Consider the following 14665-nt stretch of genomic DNA (forward strand, 5'->3'; position numbering starts at 1 on the left):
GGTTCAGCTAGTGGAACTTCTGGAGAAATTGCTCCAAGGTGACTTGTACACCATCTAGGAGACTGGATATTAGTCTCTTTAGGGCCTCCTGGACTATACAGTCTGCTTTCCTTCTTTGGGATTTGGTCTGGAAAATAAGGGATCCAAATCGTGCAGGGACCCCAGAAACAACTTTAGCTCACATTGCCTAGCAGACCCAATTTGAGTGGCACAAACTCAAACTGGTTTATTTGTTATTGTATATATTTCAACAAGCCCAAAGTTTGAGAGTCAGTAGCACAGATGTTGTAAAGGTGATCTGTCATGGAGCAACCCCACTGAAGAAGATAACAGTGGTTGCACAGACCTTGATGCTGTTACGAAGGGGCCCCGTGACAGTTCAGGCTCCAAAAATATAGATCCACCATTGAGAACAGACTGTGGTTGGTGGGGCAGTGCCCCATTAGCCCTAATGGACCAGCCATCATTGTTAGGAAGTGGAATTCAGCCACCAAACCAAAGTGCAAGTTGCTACTGAAAGTATATAGCAAATTGGTGGTGTTGGCAGTGGCTGGCAATCTTACCTTAATGGAAACACAACAATATATATTTACATATATATTTACTTGAAGGATACATTTGCCCTGAGAGATGATTTAGAATCCAGTGGTTCAGCTAATATCAAGAGTTTTTTATTTCTTTGCTGTCAACCCATTTCACTCTTCTCTGGAAGAAAAGCAACATTATATCCTTTGAACTTAAAAAAATTATTTTTATTTTTGGAACCAATAAAATTATGGTAAATATTTACAAATAATTATCTCACATAAAGGTTACATAAAATCAAAATGTCCACAAGTAACAGTCACTCTCATGAAAAGACACACAGATATTGAAACTACGCCAATCTTATTGCATGTTTCTTCAACTAATCTAAAATAAAATGTTTGCAGTCAACCATTTAACTTAGAATAAAAATCACAGTCCAGTATTGACAAGAAAATTGAGAACCAAAGCAAAAAGAAATCAACTTATTCCCCAAACACCCCTCCCTTTGACCCACACCTTAAACACCCACCCAGCTAAAAAAAAAATCAAACAAAAACATCCCAAAACCCAAAACAAAATTAAACAAAACAAAGTGTTCGACATCTTTGGCAAATTGGCACTGCTGTCATTACATTCAAATATTATTACACACAAAAGCAACACACAACACTAAGAAAAAAACACCAAGATTTCAAGTCAGTTCTTTTCCTACTAGAAAAAAAGAATACAAAACATACACATTTTAAGAAGCAATTTTATCTGTGTGGAGACAGTCATCTCCTACGTTCAAAGGCAATTCAATTGTATTTTTATGTTTTTTTATTTGTTTTGTCTATTTTGTTGGTTTTCAAAAGTAAGCTTCTAAACAGCCATCAGAGACTTTGGTGAATACAATCGACATTTATTTCTTTGATGCTGGATACCCTTCATAAAGGGAGTTTGTCTTTGAAAAAAAATTAGCATTCACTCAGAAAGGAATCCATTTGCAATGTAACATGTTTCTGTGTTTTTAAAGGCCACTAGAAAGTGACAGACCAGGACAGTGTCTTTTCCAATACAGGTCTGAGCATAACAAAAGAAAGAAGAGGTTTGTTCATGCATTATGTTTTTTGCAGGATTCGTTCCAGGGGAGAATTAGATTTATCCTTTTATTAGTTGCCAGCTGTTTACATTGGCCAGGATCCAAAGCACAGCGCAACTAGTTCCATGCCCCCAAGAAGGCTTTGGGCTTGTGTTTCTCAGGTAGCAGCCTGCAGTGTTTTATGGCAAGTCACTTTTGAAATGAAGGGGACTTTCAAAAGCTAATTGTGATATGGCATAGGCATCTGTTGTTGAAAACGGAAATGGTTTTAGCATCACATTGGACACAACCGAGCACTCAGGGACCACTTATGTACCACTTCGGACCTCCACATTACACTTAGGCTTTCCATGACCTCCCTCATAGAATCTCTTTCAGAGGTGAATTACCTCTATGAATTGTTTGGAGATAGACTTAAAGCTACTTTGCAGCAGGAAAATAATTACCTCCCAATACAAAAACAAGGAGTAAAAAAAAAATGATGTGCATGCAAGTGCCCACCTGACTTAAGTTTGCCTTGCAAGGCAGGGTGAAAAAATCTCAAAGACTGGCAGTGTAATTGCAGACCTCACAAACACGCCGGAAAATCCAGGATTGTTATGAACTTTGGACCAATTCCAATAGGGATGTGTACGCATCCATACAAAGATGCAAACATTGGCCAACAAATGTCTTGGCTGTTATATTGAAACATAGAGTACACAGTGATATTGAAAGAGGGACAATGGGTTGGATCCAGGGTTTTCTCCCACCGGTGGTGGCATCCACTGAACCAGGTTTCACTAAGGATGTTCTTGCCAGCGGAAGAGATGAGAGGCATTTGTTTTTGGCCAGTTTTCCCTTCCCCCTGCCATTTCAGTGTCATCTCTCAGGCTGTTCCAGAGAGTCCTCCAACCTTCCAGAGTAGATGTGAGGGGGCAAAGGGGACTGCAGGGGAAGGGAGAACCAGCAAAACCATATTCTGGAATTGCTTTTCCATTGGTGGGATTCCTCTGCTGAATCAGAAGCCTCCCATCGATGGAAGTAGCTTTTCTCTTCAGAAACCGAGTCTGGATGCTGTCCAGCATGTAAAGATGGTCACATGATCTGACAGCCAAGCTAGCTGATGAATACTGATTTTAGACTCTGCATCATAGACTTATGGAGTGCTACTTTTAATGTAAATAAGTATATATGAAACTTTTGATTGCGTCTACTGCTTCTGTCCCTTGGTGCTGTTATTATTGTTATTTCTGTTGTCTAGTCTTTGACTGTAATAAAGATTAACTAAGCTATCCAATATTAATGATATTTCTGGTACTGTGCCTCGCATGGCGTATTTTGTTTGGCATTGTCATGTTGACACCAGTCATAAAATGATAGCATGTAGGATGGAACCAGATTTTACACACACACACACACACACACACACACATTTCAGGTGTATTCTGGTATATACAGTGTAGCAATTATTGATTACTCAGAAAGTTTAGCTTGCCACATTCATAAATACGATAGTTGCAGCCTGAGCTGGGGAAAAAATGTGTGGTTTCATTTATGAGCTTCCTCCCTGTTTCAATTCCAAGGAAAATGGAAATATGATGGAGTAAATATCAGACCATAAATGAGAAAATACATTGTCAGGCAGGTCCACAGATATGGTCTGTGGACCCCTTTATTCAGCGCAGTTAATTTTAGTGGAGATATTTGAAATACTTCCTGCTGGTTTGGGGTAGGCTAAAATCAGGGAATCCCCATACATTCAGAGATCTTAGAAACAGATAAAGTGATACAAGTCACTTTTCTATTGAAAAACTAGACATTTAATTTAATTTCCTTTGTCTAATGCCCCCATGTCCCAAAAGCCAACTTTTGTTCAGAACATAAAGTCTAAAAAATTTAACCAATTTAATATTGAAAATTAATTATATATATGTATAATACTGACAACAGAACACTCCAGAAGGAATTGAAACTTCAAATTCTAAAACTTCATAAAGTTTATCAAATTCAGTTTTCTACATACGAAGTTTATTCAACTAGAAATCTGCCAATATTTTTTAATAAAGGAGTCCTATCCTGGTTAAAATCTTCTAGAGAAGCTGTAAAAATATGATCGTATAAAGATACATTATATAAAGTATACATTTTTCTCTCTGAGAAATAATATATTTAATGTAGCTCCACTGGAAAAAGCTTTGAGGTCGGGAAAGGGTATAGAAAAGTTAAACCTCAAAAGAACTGGAGATGCTTCAGATAAGCATCCACTCTTTTTAGGGCTTATCAAAAGAGAGTCACACCTCCAGATCTTTTGAGAGTGACCGATCAATATTCAACAGATGTAAATGAATGGTTTCACTATCAAACCATGTACTTCCCAGTTAAAGCTGGAGGGACTCTCTCAGAGTAAGCAGTTTCAGGACTGGAGATATTTGCCACCAACTTTCCTTCCATAAACAATAGGACTCCTTTAATAATATTCTGGTTAAGCTTGGGGCACTACTGTCCCTTGCAGAGTAAACACAGAAGGGCACTGAGTGCTAAGCCACCTGCAAAGTGCGGTATTTCTAGAAAAGAGAAATGTGTTCTCTTTTGCACCGTTAAGGCAGTGGATGCAGGACTTCTACTAAAACCCCAAACGTTTTCTGGATCTTTAGTTGATATATATTGACCTATCTTCACTAATGTGAGTGTAGAATTGCTAGATAAAACAACAAAAGACCCTTGTGGCGCCTCAAGAGCACATAAATATATTGTGGGCATAAGCTTTTGTTGATTCTAGACCATGAAAGCTTGTGCTTTAATAAATTAGCTAGTTTGTAAAGTACCACAAGACTCTGTTGTTTTTGCTAACAGCTAACACAGCTACCCCTTTGGATGAAAAAGTTCCTAAGGCCTTTTCAGCAGTCGAAAAGACTGTAATTACAGCATTACTTTTGCAGCATGGAAACGGCTTCAGCATTGTCTAGTTCATAGGTGAACACTATGATCCATAGGGCATGCAACAGTCCACCGCCATCACATTTTGCACAGCTCACACAAGGTGACAGCACCCTCAGCCAACTGCCAAGTCATCCCTCCCCCTTTCAGTGCCCAGTGCCAGAAGTGAGGATCGTGATAGGACCACCTTTTCATGATGGCATTTAGAGAGGAGAGTGCCTTTCCTCCTTCACACCCAGCAAAAAGCAACCTTCAAGGCATTCTGAGTTGTGAACTGGCTGCCCTGGTATCAGTAGCACTGGAGCCAACAATTTTAGCCCTTGCTGTCCCACAGTGTTTCACGCATAATAGAACTGTGGGGGGACAGACCATGCTGAGGCAGCTTTCAAACTGGAAAGGTAAAGCTTGAATTGGATCTCAAGAGTATCTGTTGACCTGATAGTTAGCAACTGATAATATTTCCCCCTCAATAAACTTGCTTCTATAGACAGAATAATAGACTGTTGTGGGCTGGTCCACACACTTGCTTACTTGGGAATTTTGTGTACATGGTTGGGGCAATGAATGTATGCCTCAACCACAAATTATTTTATTGTGGTGGCTGAAGTCCCCATGGCCCTTAGGAGTTGGCTCCTATGCATACACATACATCTGCTCCCTGCAAGTATTAATATCCGGAAAAGGTTAGATCCTAGGAATCTGTCAAAGATATATGCAAATGAATGCTTATTTGTTGTGCTGCTATGTTTATGGGGTTGCAAGAGAGGCAAAGGGTTGAACGAGCTGTAAATGTGGTGGTTCATCTGTCCTCATTGTGTTACCTTACATTGCTGAGTTTATCATATATTAATAAATATGATTGTCTAAACTGGCTGTGAGGAAACATAAAATGAATGTTGCCTGGGCATGATGACAAGTTTTTTTAAAAAAATCAGTATCATTGAAATATGTGTTGTGGGGATGTAATGAATAATTGTTTTTTCATAAAGCCCAGTGGACATTGTAGACTTCGAATTAAGGGTGGAGGTGCATATTCTTTCCCCAAGTACATGTATATCAATGGTAACCTTAGAAATTGCAGTGTACAATACATCTCTGAATGGGAACGGAGCTGCAGGCTGCTCTTGCTGAATATTCCCTCCAGCGTGTTCACCCTGATTTTCTCATAAGCTCTGCTCCTGTACTTGTGAGGGACTAGACCCTAGACAATAGGTGATAGCAGAACCAGTAGTGTGGAATTTTCAAAGGCTGCATACATAAAGGTCTTCCTAATCTACCGCAACCTGTTGAAAAGCTCCTGGTTGTGTTGGGGCACCATGCCAAATCAGATAATGCTTGAATGCTCCTTATCCTGCTTTGACCCATCAACGCGCAAAGTATGTATGGCAACATCAAATACTCAGCAAGTCAAAAGCCTTTTAACATTGCCACACAGAGTAAGTGAGGGTGTTTTTGGCTGCCTGCACCTAGGAAGAATAAAAGCTTACCTCAGCTGACCCTCAGAAGCCACACATTTGTGGTAGAGGAAGAAAAGGTTCTTGGTTTGCTATCTTGAGGAGTGGCTGCCTTTGTGAGTTATGGACACCTTACCTATTTAGTATGGCACTAAAAAGCGGACATGAGAGCCTGTTGCAAGAACATTGCCTTCACTATTAAACCATAGTTTCAAAGTAACCAATTTGGGCTAGAAATTGGTTAAAGCACCCCCATTTTTTGTTCTAACACTTTCCCTAGGAACACCTGCTCTTCATGGTTGAATCAGAGGTTTAAATTGCCATTTGCTCAGATTCTGCTTTAAAGAGCAGGGTTTTTGCAGGGAAAGCAACTCAGTCACACAGCATTAAAGCGCAGACTAAGAGCAGGGCAAATGGAAAGTGTGGAAAAGATCTAATGGGTGGTTTTTTTAGTGTGAAGCCAGCAGAACTAGGCCATTCCACCCTATGTTAAAATTCCTGCCTTTCCTGTAAATATCATAGTGTTATTTTTCACATTTGCAGACTGTACATTGTGTGTGTCCGCTGAGAATGCCATGCAAAATCAAATCTACCTACACACAGAAGACTGGCACAAAGGGGACTGCTTGGTCAGTTTTTTATTTCAGTAAGACCAAAGGTGCAGGTGGGAAGCAAGAGTTTGCAGCAATCTGAGCCTTGCTTTGACTCCTCTGTACATAGTGGAAGGGCACCCACAACCCTCCAAAATTGTGGCCACAGCCTACCTGGAATTTATGTAAGTCTCACAATGCCTGATGCTCAGAAGTAGGTCTGATGCTCAGAAGTAGGTCTCATTAGGTTCAATGGCCCTTGCTCCCTGGGAAGTGGGTGTAGGATTACAGTCTCATTCATACAGAAGGTCGCAATGAACTGTGTCTAGAAAAGCAATTTCTTAAAGCTTCTTGCAGCATACTTGGTATAAAGATAAACCAAATTTTGTATAACTCCTCTGGCCATACAGTTTGAATTTAACTAGAAATAAAGAGTGATTGGCTAAAGTTCTTCATGTGCTAAAATTCCAGATTACCTGTTCACACTCCCCCTCCCCTCCATTTTATCTTTTTTTAAAAAAAAAACCACAGGTTAAGATAACTTTTTAAGCTTATATACTGACTGCCCAATTCAACTGAACTGTGTTTTGTTCCTGATTTTACCCCCAGGTAAAAAATACTATAATTTTTCACAAATAAAGGCTCACAATGGTGCCAGCAAAGATGAAGTATGGAGAAACATGGATTTTTAAAATAGCACCCACTTGTTTCTAGTAGTAAAAGCTAACATTTGATGTACCACTTCTTAATTTTTTGAAATATTCTTAGAAATCAGGAAAAATAATTTCCCCTTCAGTTACAGATGAAACTCTTATTTTCAACCCTCTCCTTGCTTTCATACAAAAACAATGAAAGTTAGGCCAAAATGTGTTTCTCTTGAGCTATGAAACTGAATGGTCACACGTAGGTTTGTAAATCAATTTTCATTCTAGCTAGCAATGAGCATACTGAATCAGACAAACATCCAGTAGTTGCCGTGCAGGCTTTTGATACTGAAAATGTCACTAGTATTATGCAGTTGGACTTTTATTAAAATGTGTGTGCTTTTTATACTAAGGCCTCTTTAATTTTGTTTCTGTAAATATTCTTGAATCCCTTTCATATATTATAGTTCTGAAATAGGGACCAATAGCAATCTATAATGGAAATGAGGAATTGGACAATGAAAGTTTTAGGCATGCATCTTATTAGACAGCAAATAGAATATGGGAAATGCATGAGATATGGCTTTTGTTGGCATGCCTACCTTTGGAACATATCCCAGAGGTCCTCTTTGGGACTAGAAGGCATTGCACAAAATCTCATCCATCTCACAGTTCTGCACCGTTCTTGTGAACTCCTGGAGGGCCTGAAGTTAATCTGCTGGTTATCTGTGTACTGTATATTTAGTTTGTATTACCAAGCAGCATTTTTTACATCAAAATGTTGAAATAAGAAATTCTGATATGATCAACAGAAAATGAAGTTTTTCTTCAATAGCTTATTTGAAGCGAAAGATGCAAAAGGGAGTTGCAATTTTACAAGCTAAGGGACAAAGTTTCAGTGGAGAAACCGGTCTGGCAAACATGTAAAGAGCAGTAGTGGGAGGGTCTGATTTGAAGAAGAGCACAGCAGGTGGGTGAATGGGATGCTTAATCGTTCATCCATTATCTCTCTACTGCACTTCTCTCCAATAGTAATATTTCTCATAGCCACAGCTAACACCTGGAACTTTGACTGGGGAAAGGTGGCAGAAGGAGGGCAATTCAGGAAAAACCTAGTGGATGTGGGAAGGGCTAAGAACTTAACTCCCTGTGAAGTTCTCCCCCCCCCCGACACATTTTAGATAGTCAGCAAGGCCCCAGGATCCCAGTCAGACATCACATTTCATCTTAAAACAGGACTCGGAGCTGCTGTTCTTGAAAGTGATGGATTGCCTGAGAAGCAGTGCAAAAGCATGTGGTGCTGAGCATCACTTACAGGTCTACTCAAACTGAAGGAGAGCCCATTGTATTAAATAGGGCTTTCTCCCAGGGAAGCGGATATAAGATTGCCTAAGTGATGCAAGAACAAAACAAAGAAATTGAAATATTTGTACAGAAACAACACACATGTCAGGCAGCCACACGAAACATTCACTAACACCATTCAACATTTATTCCATTGGCTTCTGTGAAAAAGGAGCTATTTCTTCCCTTGTAATTTTCCTTTCTTTAGACGGGCCATCACTGGGTCATATTTTTTTTATTTTTTTAAGAGGAATAAAATGACTGTTTTTTGAGTTAAGGGAATTTTATGGCACCACAGTTGATTGATGTCCATCTTTTCCACCATTTGTAAACTTCATTCTGTATGGATTGGGATGCAAGGAACATTAAATAAAATGTCAAAGAACTATTAGTTCCTTTGGGGGGCAGTGTTGAAGATGAGAATCTACAAACTTCATGGTGTAAATGCATTCCTAGTGAAATTATGGCAGCTTCAGATGATTTTATTTTTTTCACTGTATGCTGTGTTGTTTCCAAGGTGCCGTGAGAAATGTGAGCAATTTAGGTATCCCCTAATGACATGACTGCCGTCACAGCCTGGTTTTAGAAAGCAGAATGCTGTAAACTTCATTCACACGTGTAACCGAAGTCCGAAAGGGAGTCTGGTTGACAGTAAGGGGAGTGGAATGCTAAGAGAGGGAAGGAGTGCCAGATGGGAAGGTCAATTGGTGGATTAGAGGAAGATGAGACAGACAGTGAGAGGAAGGGTATAATGAAATATATTTATAAGAGAGAGAGGATAGTTGTAGAGACTCGAGAGCAGACACATTTAGGCAGGATGTTAGAATTACAACTGTGTAGATGTTACTTGCCTGCACTGGTGGGTGGGTTCCTCAATTAAATAAAAGTTCAAGCTTGAAAGGATGAATTCTGGTCTGGGTAGATTCTAATATAAACTATGCCTCTTGCCCACTGCCTATCGTGCCACGGGTGATGGAGAAGAGTCCTTCTGCTGTCCAAGTCAGTAGGTCATGGTAACCGATATGTTTGAGAGAGGTCAGGACTAAGTGGAGTACCCTTTAATGACAACCTGGGGAGAAACCTTGTGATGGACCCTGGGGGTGTCACAATGTGTTATGCTCATGAAGAGATTCAAAGGATTAAAGGATCAGTAGTATGGTCACAATATTGGCTCTGCCCCTTAAGTTGTGCAGCTTTCTGGACACACACACACACACTCACACACACACACAATGTCCATGTATCAAGCAGGGATGCCTACATGGGAAAGCCCATGTAACCTGATCATGTGGAAGAACCTGGCAGTGTGAATCAGCTCTTAGTTGGGTAGAAAAGGATAATGGTGTGCATGTCAAGCACAGTTGCTAAGAACAGCCAACACTGCCACAACATTCGATTTGTGCACAGTGGTAGAACTTGCAGCAGTCAAAAGCAGTAAACCTAAGTGATTAAGAGGCTTAACCAGTCCTTCTTCCATGTCAGAGATCATAACTATTTTTATCAAGCTTTAGAAATTTTGTAAGAATGTTTGAGGAAGGGGTATAGCTCAGCAGTAGAGCACATGTGCAAATGGTCCTAAGTTCTTGAGGTAAATATGTCACATTTCCAGGGTGGATATACAAAGGCTCCCTGGAAGACTGCTGCCAGTGTATACAATAGTGAGCAAAAGGAACCAGTGGCCTGATGGTGATGGAAGGTAGTTTTCTAAGTTCTTAAGAAATAAGCAGATCCAGAGTGCAGGGGGGCCAGGCAAGAGGAACAGACTTGCACTAGGGTTTTGTTTCAGGGATTTTGTTGAGAGAGGGGTTGTTGTTGATATTAATTTTTTTAATCTTTATTTTTATATCTTTTTAGAGGTATGTGGAAAATGTTCAATTTGGTTGTTTACTTTTTTATTTGTTTTATTTATTGTTTATGAGTACTTTTGTTATGTTTGTAATTGTGCACTTTTTCATGTAAGCCGCCTTGAGCATGGTTTTAACTATGGAAAGATGGCATACAATAAAATGATTGATTGATTGATGTAAAAGGGGCTCCAGTAGAGGTCTGTAACCTCCATGAGTTCTAGTTATCTTAAGATGTTTACACACAGGAGGAAATTTGATTTATTGTGCATTTACAGCTGAACCTATCAAATTTGCTGTTTCTGAAACAATAGGTAAACCAAAACATAGCTATTCTTAGAAATTTGCACTAATCTGAATTTTGTGGTGTAGTTCTTCAATCAGCGTTTACAAAAGTGCATTTTAGAGGGACGTGTGAATAAAAATGAATCTATTAGTGACAATAATATACAGAAAATTGCTTGCAAACTGTGTATTAGTCAAAACTGCATATAAAAGTATGAAATTCACAGTAAAATAATGAATTTTCACAAGTTTGGGTTTTGTTTTGTTTTTGAGGGGAAAAAATTGCTGCAAAATGTGGAGGACTAAATTTAATATTAGAGAAATTGAGAAAACCCAAACTAACAGATCCTTCCATCCCAACTCAACACCTAGACATTTGGGGCAGGGAGCTGAGCAACCTTGGACCACTGCCCCTTTATTAATGTGAAGGGAACTTTAGTGTAGCTTTATAGTGGCCCCCAGTTACCACTGTTTAAGCAGTTTGGAAAAAGTACCACCTTAAATTTCTGCAGTTGCAATATACATAAGGCTTTCGTTATATGGAACCTCTTCTGTAACATTTAGCTAAAGCTACAGCCAGTGTGTGTGTAACTTTGCTAATAATGACTGCAAATAAGCATAAATTAATATTCAGCAGTTAAAATGTCACTAATTGCCCATGTCTGTCATTTGCTCACATGTTCAATGCCAACATATGGTGCATATATGCCCACATGACCATCAGATTTGAATTATGTATCAAGAAAGAACAACAGCCCCAGAAATAGCCACAATGAATGTTAACCTGGTTCAAAGTTGGTTTAAAGCTTACTGAATTCTTGGAGTCAGTGCACCAGTATCAAAACACATTTCCCCAATGTATTTTAAACTCCTCATTTGTCCCTTGTTGCTGTTTATGTTATACCACTCCATAGTAACACAAAGAAGTAAGTTATTTACATTGGTGCTTTGTCATTTGAGCAGACCATTTTTTCCCCCTTAATGCCCTCTCCCTAGAATAAACTTCAACCCATACAGTCCATGTTGAATCACGCATCCTGTTACAACGCACATTAAAGAGAGACATTCAGTGGAGGACTGCTCAACATTTAGAACTGCTTTGGTTCCCCTGACATGGTCAGGAGAACCAGAGAAGCAGCTAGTTAGTCCAGAAGCAAGAAGACTGTGCGTATCACATGGCTACTGCATCTTGCAAACCACAGGGAATGTCAGCGAAACTGATTCTTTGTTTGCTCTGTTTTTTTATGGGAGATTCAGTTAAGGTCACTAGAATTTCAATGATTAAAAGCAGTAATAAGTGGTTCACCTAGCTGAAAGAATAACATTCCAATTGTTGCATGGGTTCATGCGGGGTATTTTCTCTTATCCATCCTTGTAGTCCGATTTCTGCAGTTGCATGCTAGGTGGTTCCAGTTGTGTCATCCGGCATAATGTGTTTAATAAGTGCTTCTTGGTTCCATGTGTCAGTGGCGGTCATAAGCAGCAGCGGCTGCTGGAGGTGCTGCTCCTCGGGCCGCAGCGCTGTAATAGTAAGGAGAGCCTAGAAGAGAAGAGATGCCCTTGTGTAAATCACAAATCTTCAGAGGTATCACCAAGGAAATGAAGGAGTTAGAGAAAGAGTAACAAAGCCATCCTCCTCAGTGTCCTGTTCAGCACCTAACATATTACTTAGTCCATGTTTCTCAGATCAGAGTGTAAACACAAGGTGCCAGGAAAACCTACAGGATAAAGTAATAAATAAACTTGAGTCACCTGGGTATATGAAGTTGCACATCAGTAATCCACACTTGTCCCTAGAGCAGCTTGCATACCTACTCAGAGTGGGTGGATTGATTTAAATTAGTGATAGGCCAACTATCCCTGTTACCATGGTCGTGTCCGGGCACACCCAAATGTTTTGGTTTTTTTTTAAAAAGGGAGGCAGAAGGAAACAGAGGGCAAGCAGGGGGGAAGTGATGGAATGGATCTTCAGCCTCTGCCTGCTGGAGATCCATTCCAGTCTTTTTCTTCTGCCTGCTTCTGGCTCTGTCATTGTCTGAGCTACTTTCACTACCTTTTGCTCACACCCGGTAAGCGCTGTCTCATTCACTAGAAGAAACAATCTGTTTTGGTCAACTTGGGTTAGCTCATTATATGATTAAAGATAAAGATCATGAAAATTGACAGTATATTTGTATATGCCTAGTTATCACTACAGCAAATAAATTGTATTTTTAATCGCATTTTTAAGTTAGTATTCTTAAAGTAATGTTTAGACGTCAATTTGAAAAAAAGTTTTAGTTTATTTAGTTTGATTGAGGAATAAAAAAAAGATGCAATGCTGCTAGAATTTTAGGGGGCTTTTTGGTCAAATGGGCTCCTGGCCAGTTCCCTCAGGCTGTGCCTTTTTTGTTTGGGCATTGCCTTCTGTCTGTGACTGCATTTTAGGTTACACTGAGAAGCTCTAAGGTAGATCACTGGGCTTAGGGGACAGCAGATTCAACTTAACAGCTGCCCCAATTTGTGCCTGCTTTTTGTGATGAAGGCATATATCAGCAGGCCTTGGTTATTTATTTGTTCTTGAGTAAGAGTCCAGGGATGTGGGTGGCGCTGTGGGTTAAACCACAGGGTCTAGGACTTGCCGATCAGAAGGTCGGTAGTTCGAATCCCTGTGACGGGGTGAGCTCCCGTTGCTCAGTCCCTGCTCCTGCCAACCTAGCAGTTCGGAAGCACATCAAAGTGCAAGTAGATAAATAGGTACCGCTCCAGCGGGAAGGTAAACGGCGTTTCCATGCGCTGCTCTGGTTCACCAGAAGCAGCTTAGTCATGCTGATCACATGACCCGGAAGCTGTACGCCAGCTCCCTCGGCCAATAAAGCGAGATGAGCGCCGCAACCTCAGAGTCGGCCACAACTGGACTTAATGGTCAGGGATCCCTTTACCTTTACCTTAAGAGTCCATCCCTTACAGAGTTTCAGTTTTGGAATGTGTTAAGCAATGGCATTGTTCAGCATGGTACAGCAGCAAAATGAGCAAAGCATATGTGATTGCCTCACCAGGAGCCCACAGGCTCACACATTCCTTTTAAACCCTGGTTTTTCCTTGCATGATATCTGAACTAGGCCACGGTCAAACAGAAAACAAACAAGTTCCAATAGCCTGGTACAGATTCATAAGATCAAGGTAACAGTGAATCATACAGAAATACCCTGAGGAACAAAAACAAGTAAACAGCACAAGAATGTGAACTAAAAGAGGGTACCTTTGCTTAGGAAGTACTTGATAGAAAGCCTGCCCTGATGCACTAGCTTTCCAAATGCAATGAGATTTTTGCATGAAAGTGAATTCAAAATACACCATCCTGGGACGCCTATATCACATGCTTTTTTCCTGAACAATAAATTGTCTATAGGAAGCAGACAATAAACATGGGAGTTAGATCTGGCAGCTTAATAAATCTCTCACAACAGAAGCGAAAGATGTTCTAGAGAGCATGATAATAGTGTGTGAATGTGTGTTCCACAATCTTTTTTTTAAATGACTCAAACTTTCTCAGAAGCCTGTTTTCAAATCAAAACATATACATCTTCTCCATACTGTAAAAGCAATGAAATTGCTAACCAGCAAACCTTCCCTATTGTAGAGGACTCTACTGACAGTTTTAAAGGAGGAGAAACAGGGAGAAATCAATACTATAGTGACAGACATCATGGAGAAGTCACAAAGTTCAAGACATGTGTAAGGGACCAATATTTCAAACAGATGAGCTTGTGAAAGGAGACTAGAGGCACCGTCGCACGGCACTGATGAAAAAGACTTTCTATATAATACTTAAGGGGAGGCAATTGGCACATATTTCAAAACAGGAAAGACCTTTCATCAGACGGCATGCTTGCCACAGTAGGGGCAAGAGTAAATAAGTAACGCCTTTCCAAGCATTCCTTGAGAATATCTGTAATAAACTGATCTGTGCTCATTGAGAACGTTCTGAGGTTTC

The 14665-nt window shown here is 40.0% G+C and overlaps 1 protein-coding gene across 6 annotated transcripts in view; it reads right to left on the minus strand.

Annotated features, from left to right (window-relative positions):
* Positions 1-730: 730 nt before the first annotated feature.
* The window catches only part of PAX5 (paired box 5), a 233501-nt gene continuing 219566 nt past the window's right edge, over positions 731-14665 (minus strand). For all 6 annotated transcript variants that reach the window (XM_028711498.2, XM_028711500.2, XM_028711501.2 and 3 more), the window contains one exon: positions 731-12229. In XM_028711498.2, the coding sequence (XP_028567331.1) occupies positions 12153-12229 (77 nt within the window). In that variant the 3' untranslated portion in view covers positions 731-12152. The remainder of the gene's footprint in view (positions 12230-14665) is intronic.

The sequence above is a fragment of the Podarcis muralis genome, chromosome 17 (assembly GCF_964188315.1).
Source record: "Podarcis muralis chromosome 17, rPodMur119.hap1.1, whole genome shotgun sequence".
NCBI classification, from domain to species: domain Eukaryota; kingdom Metazoa; phylum Chordata; class Lepidosauria; order Squamata; family Lacertidae; genus Podarcis; species Podarcis muralis.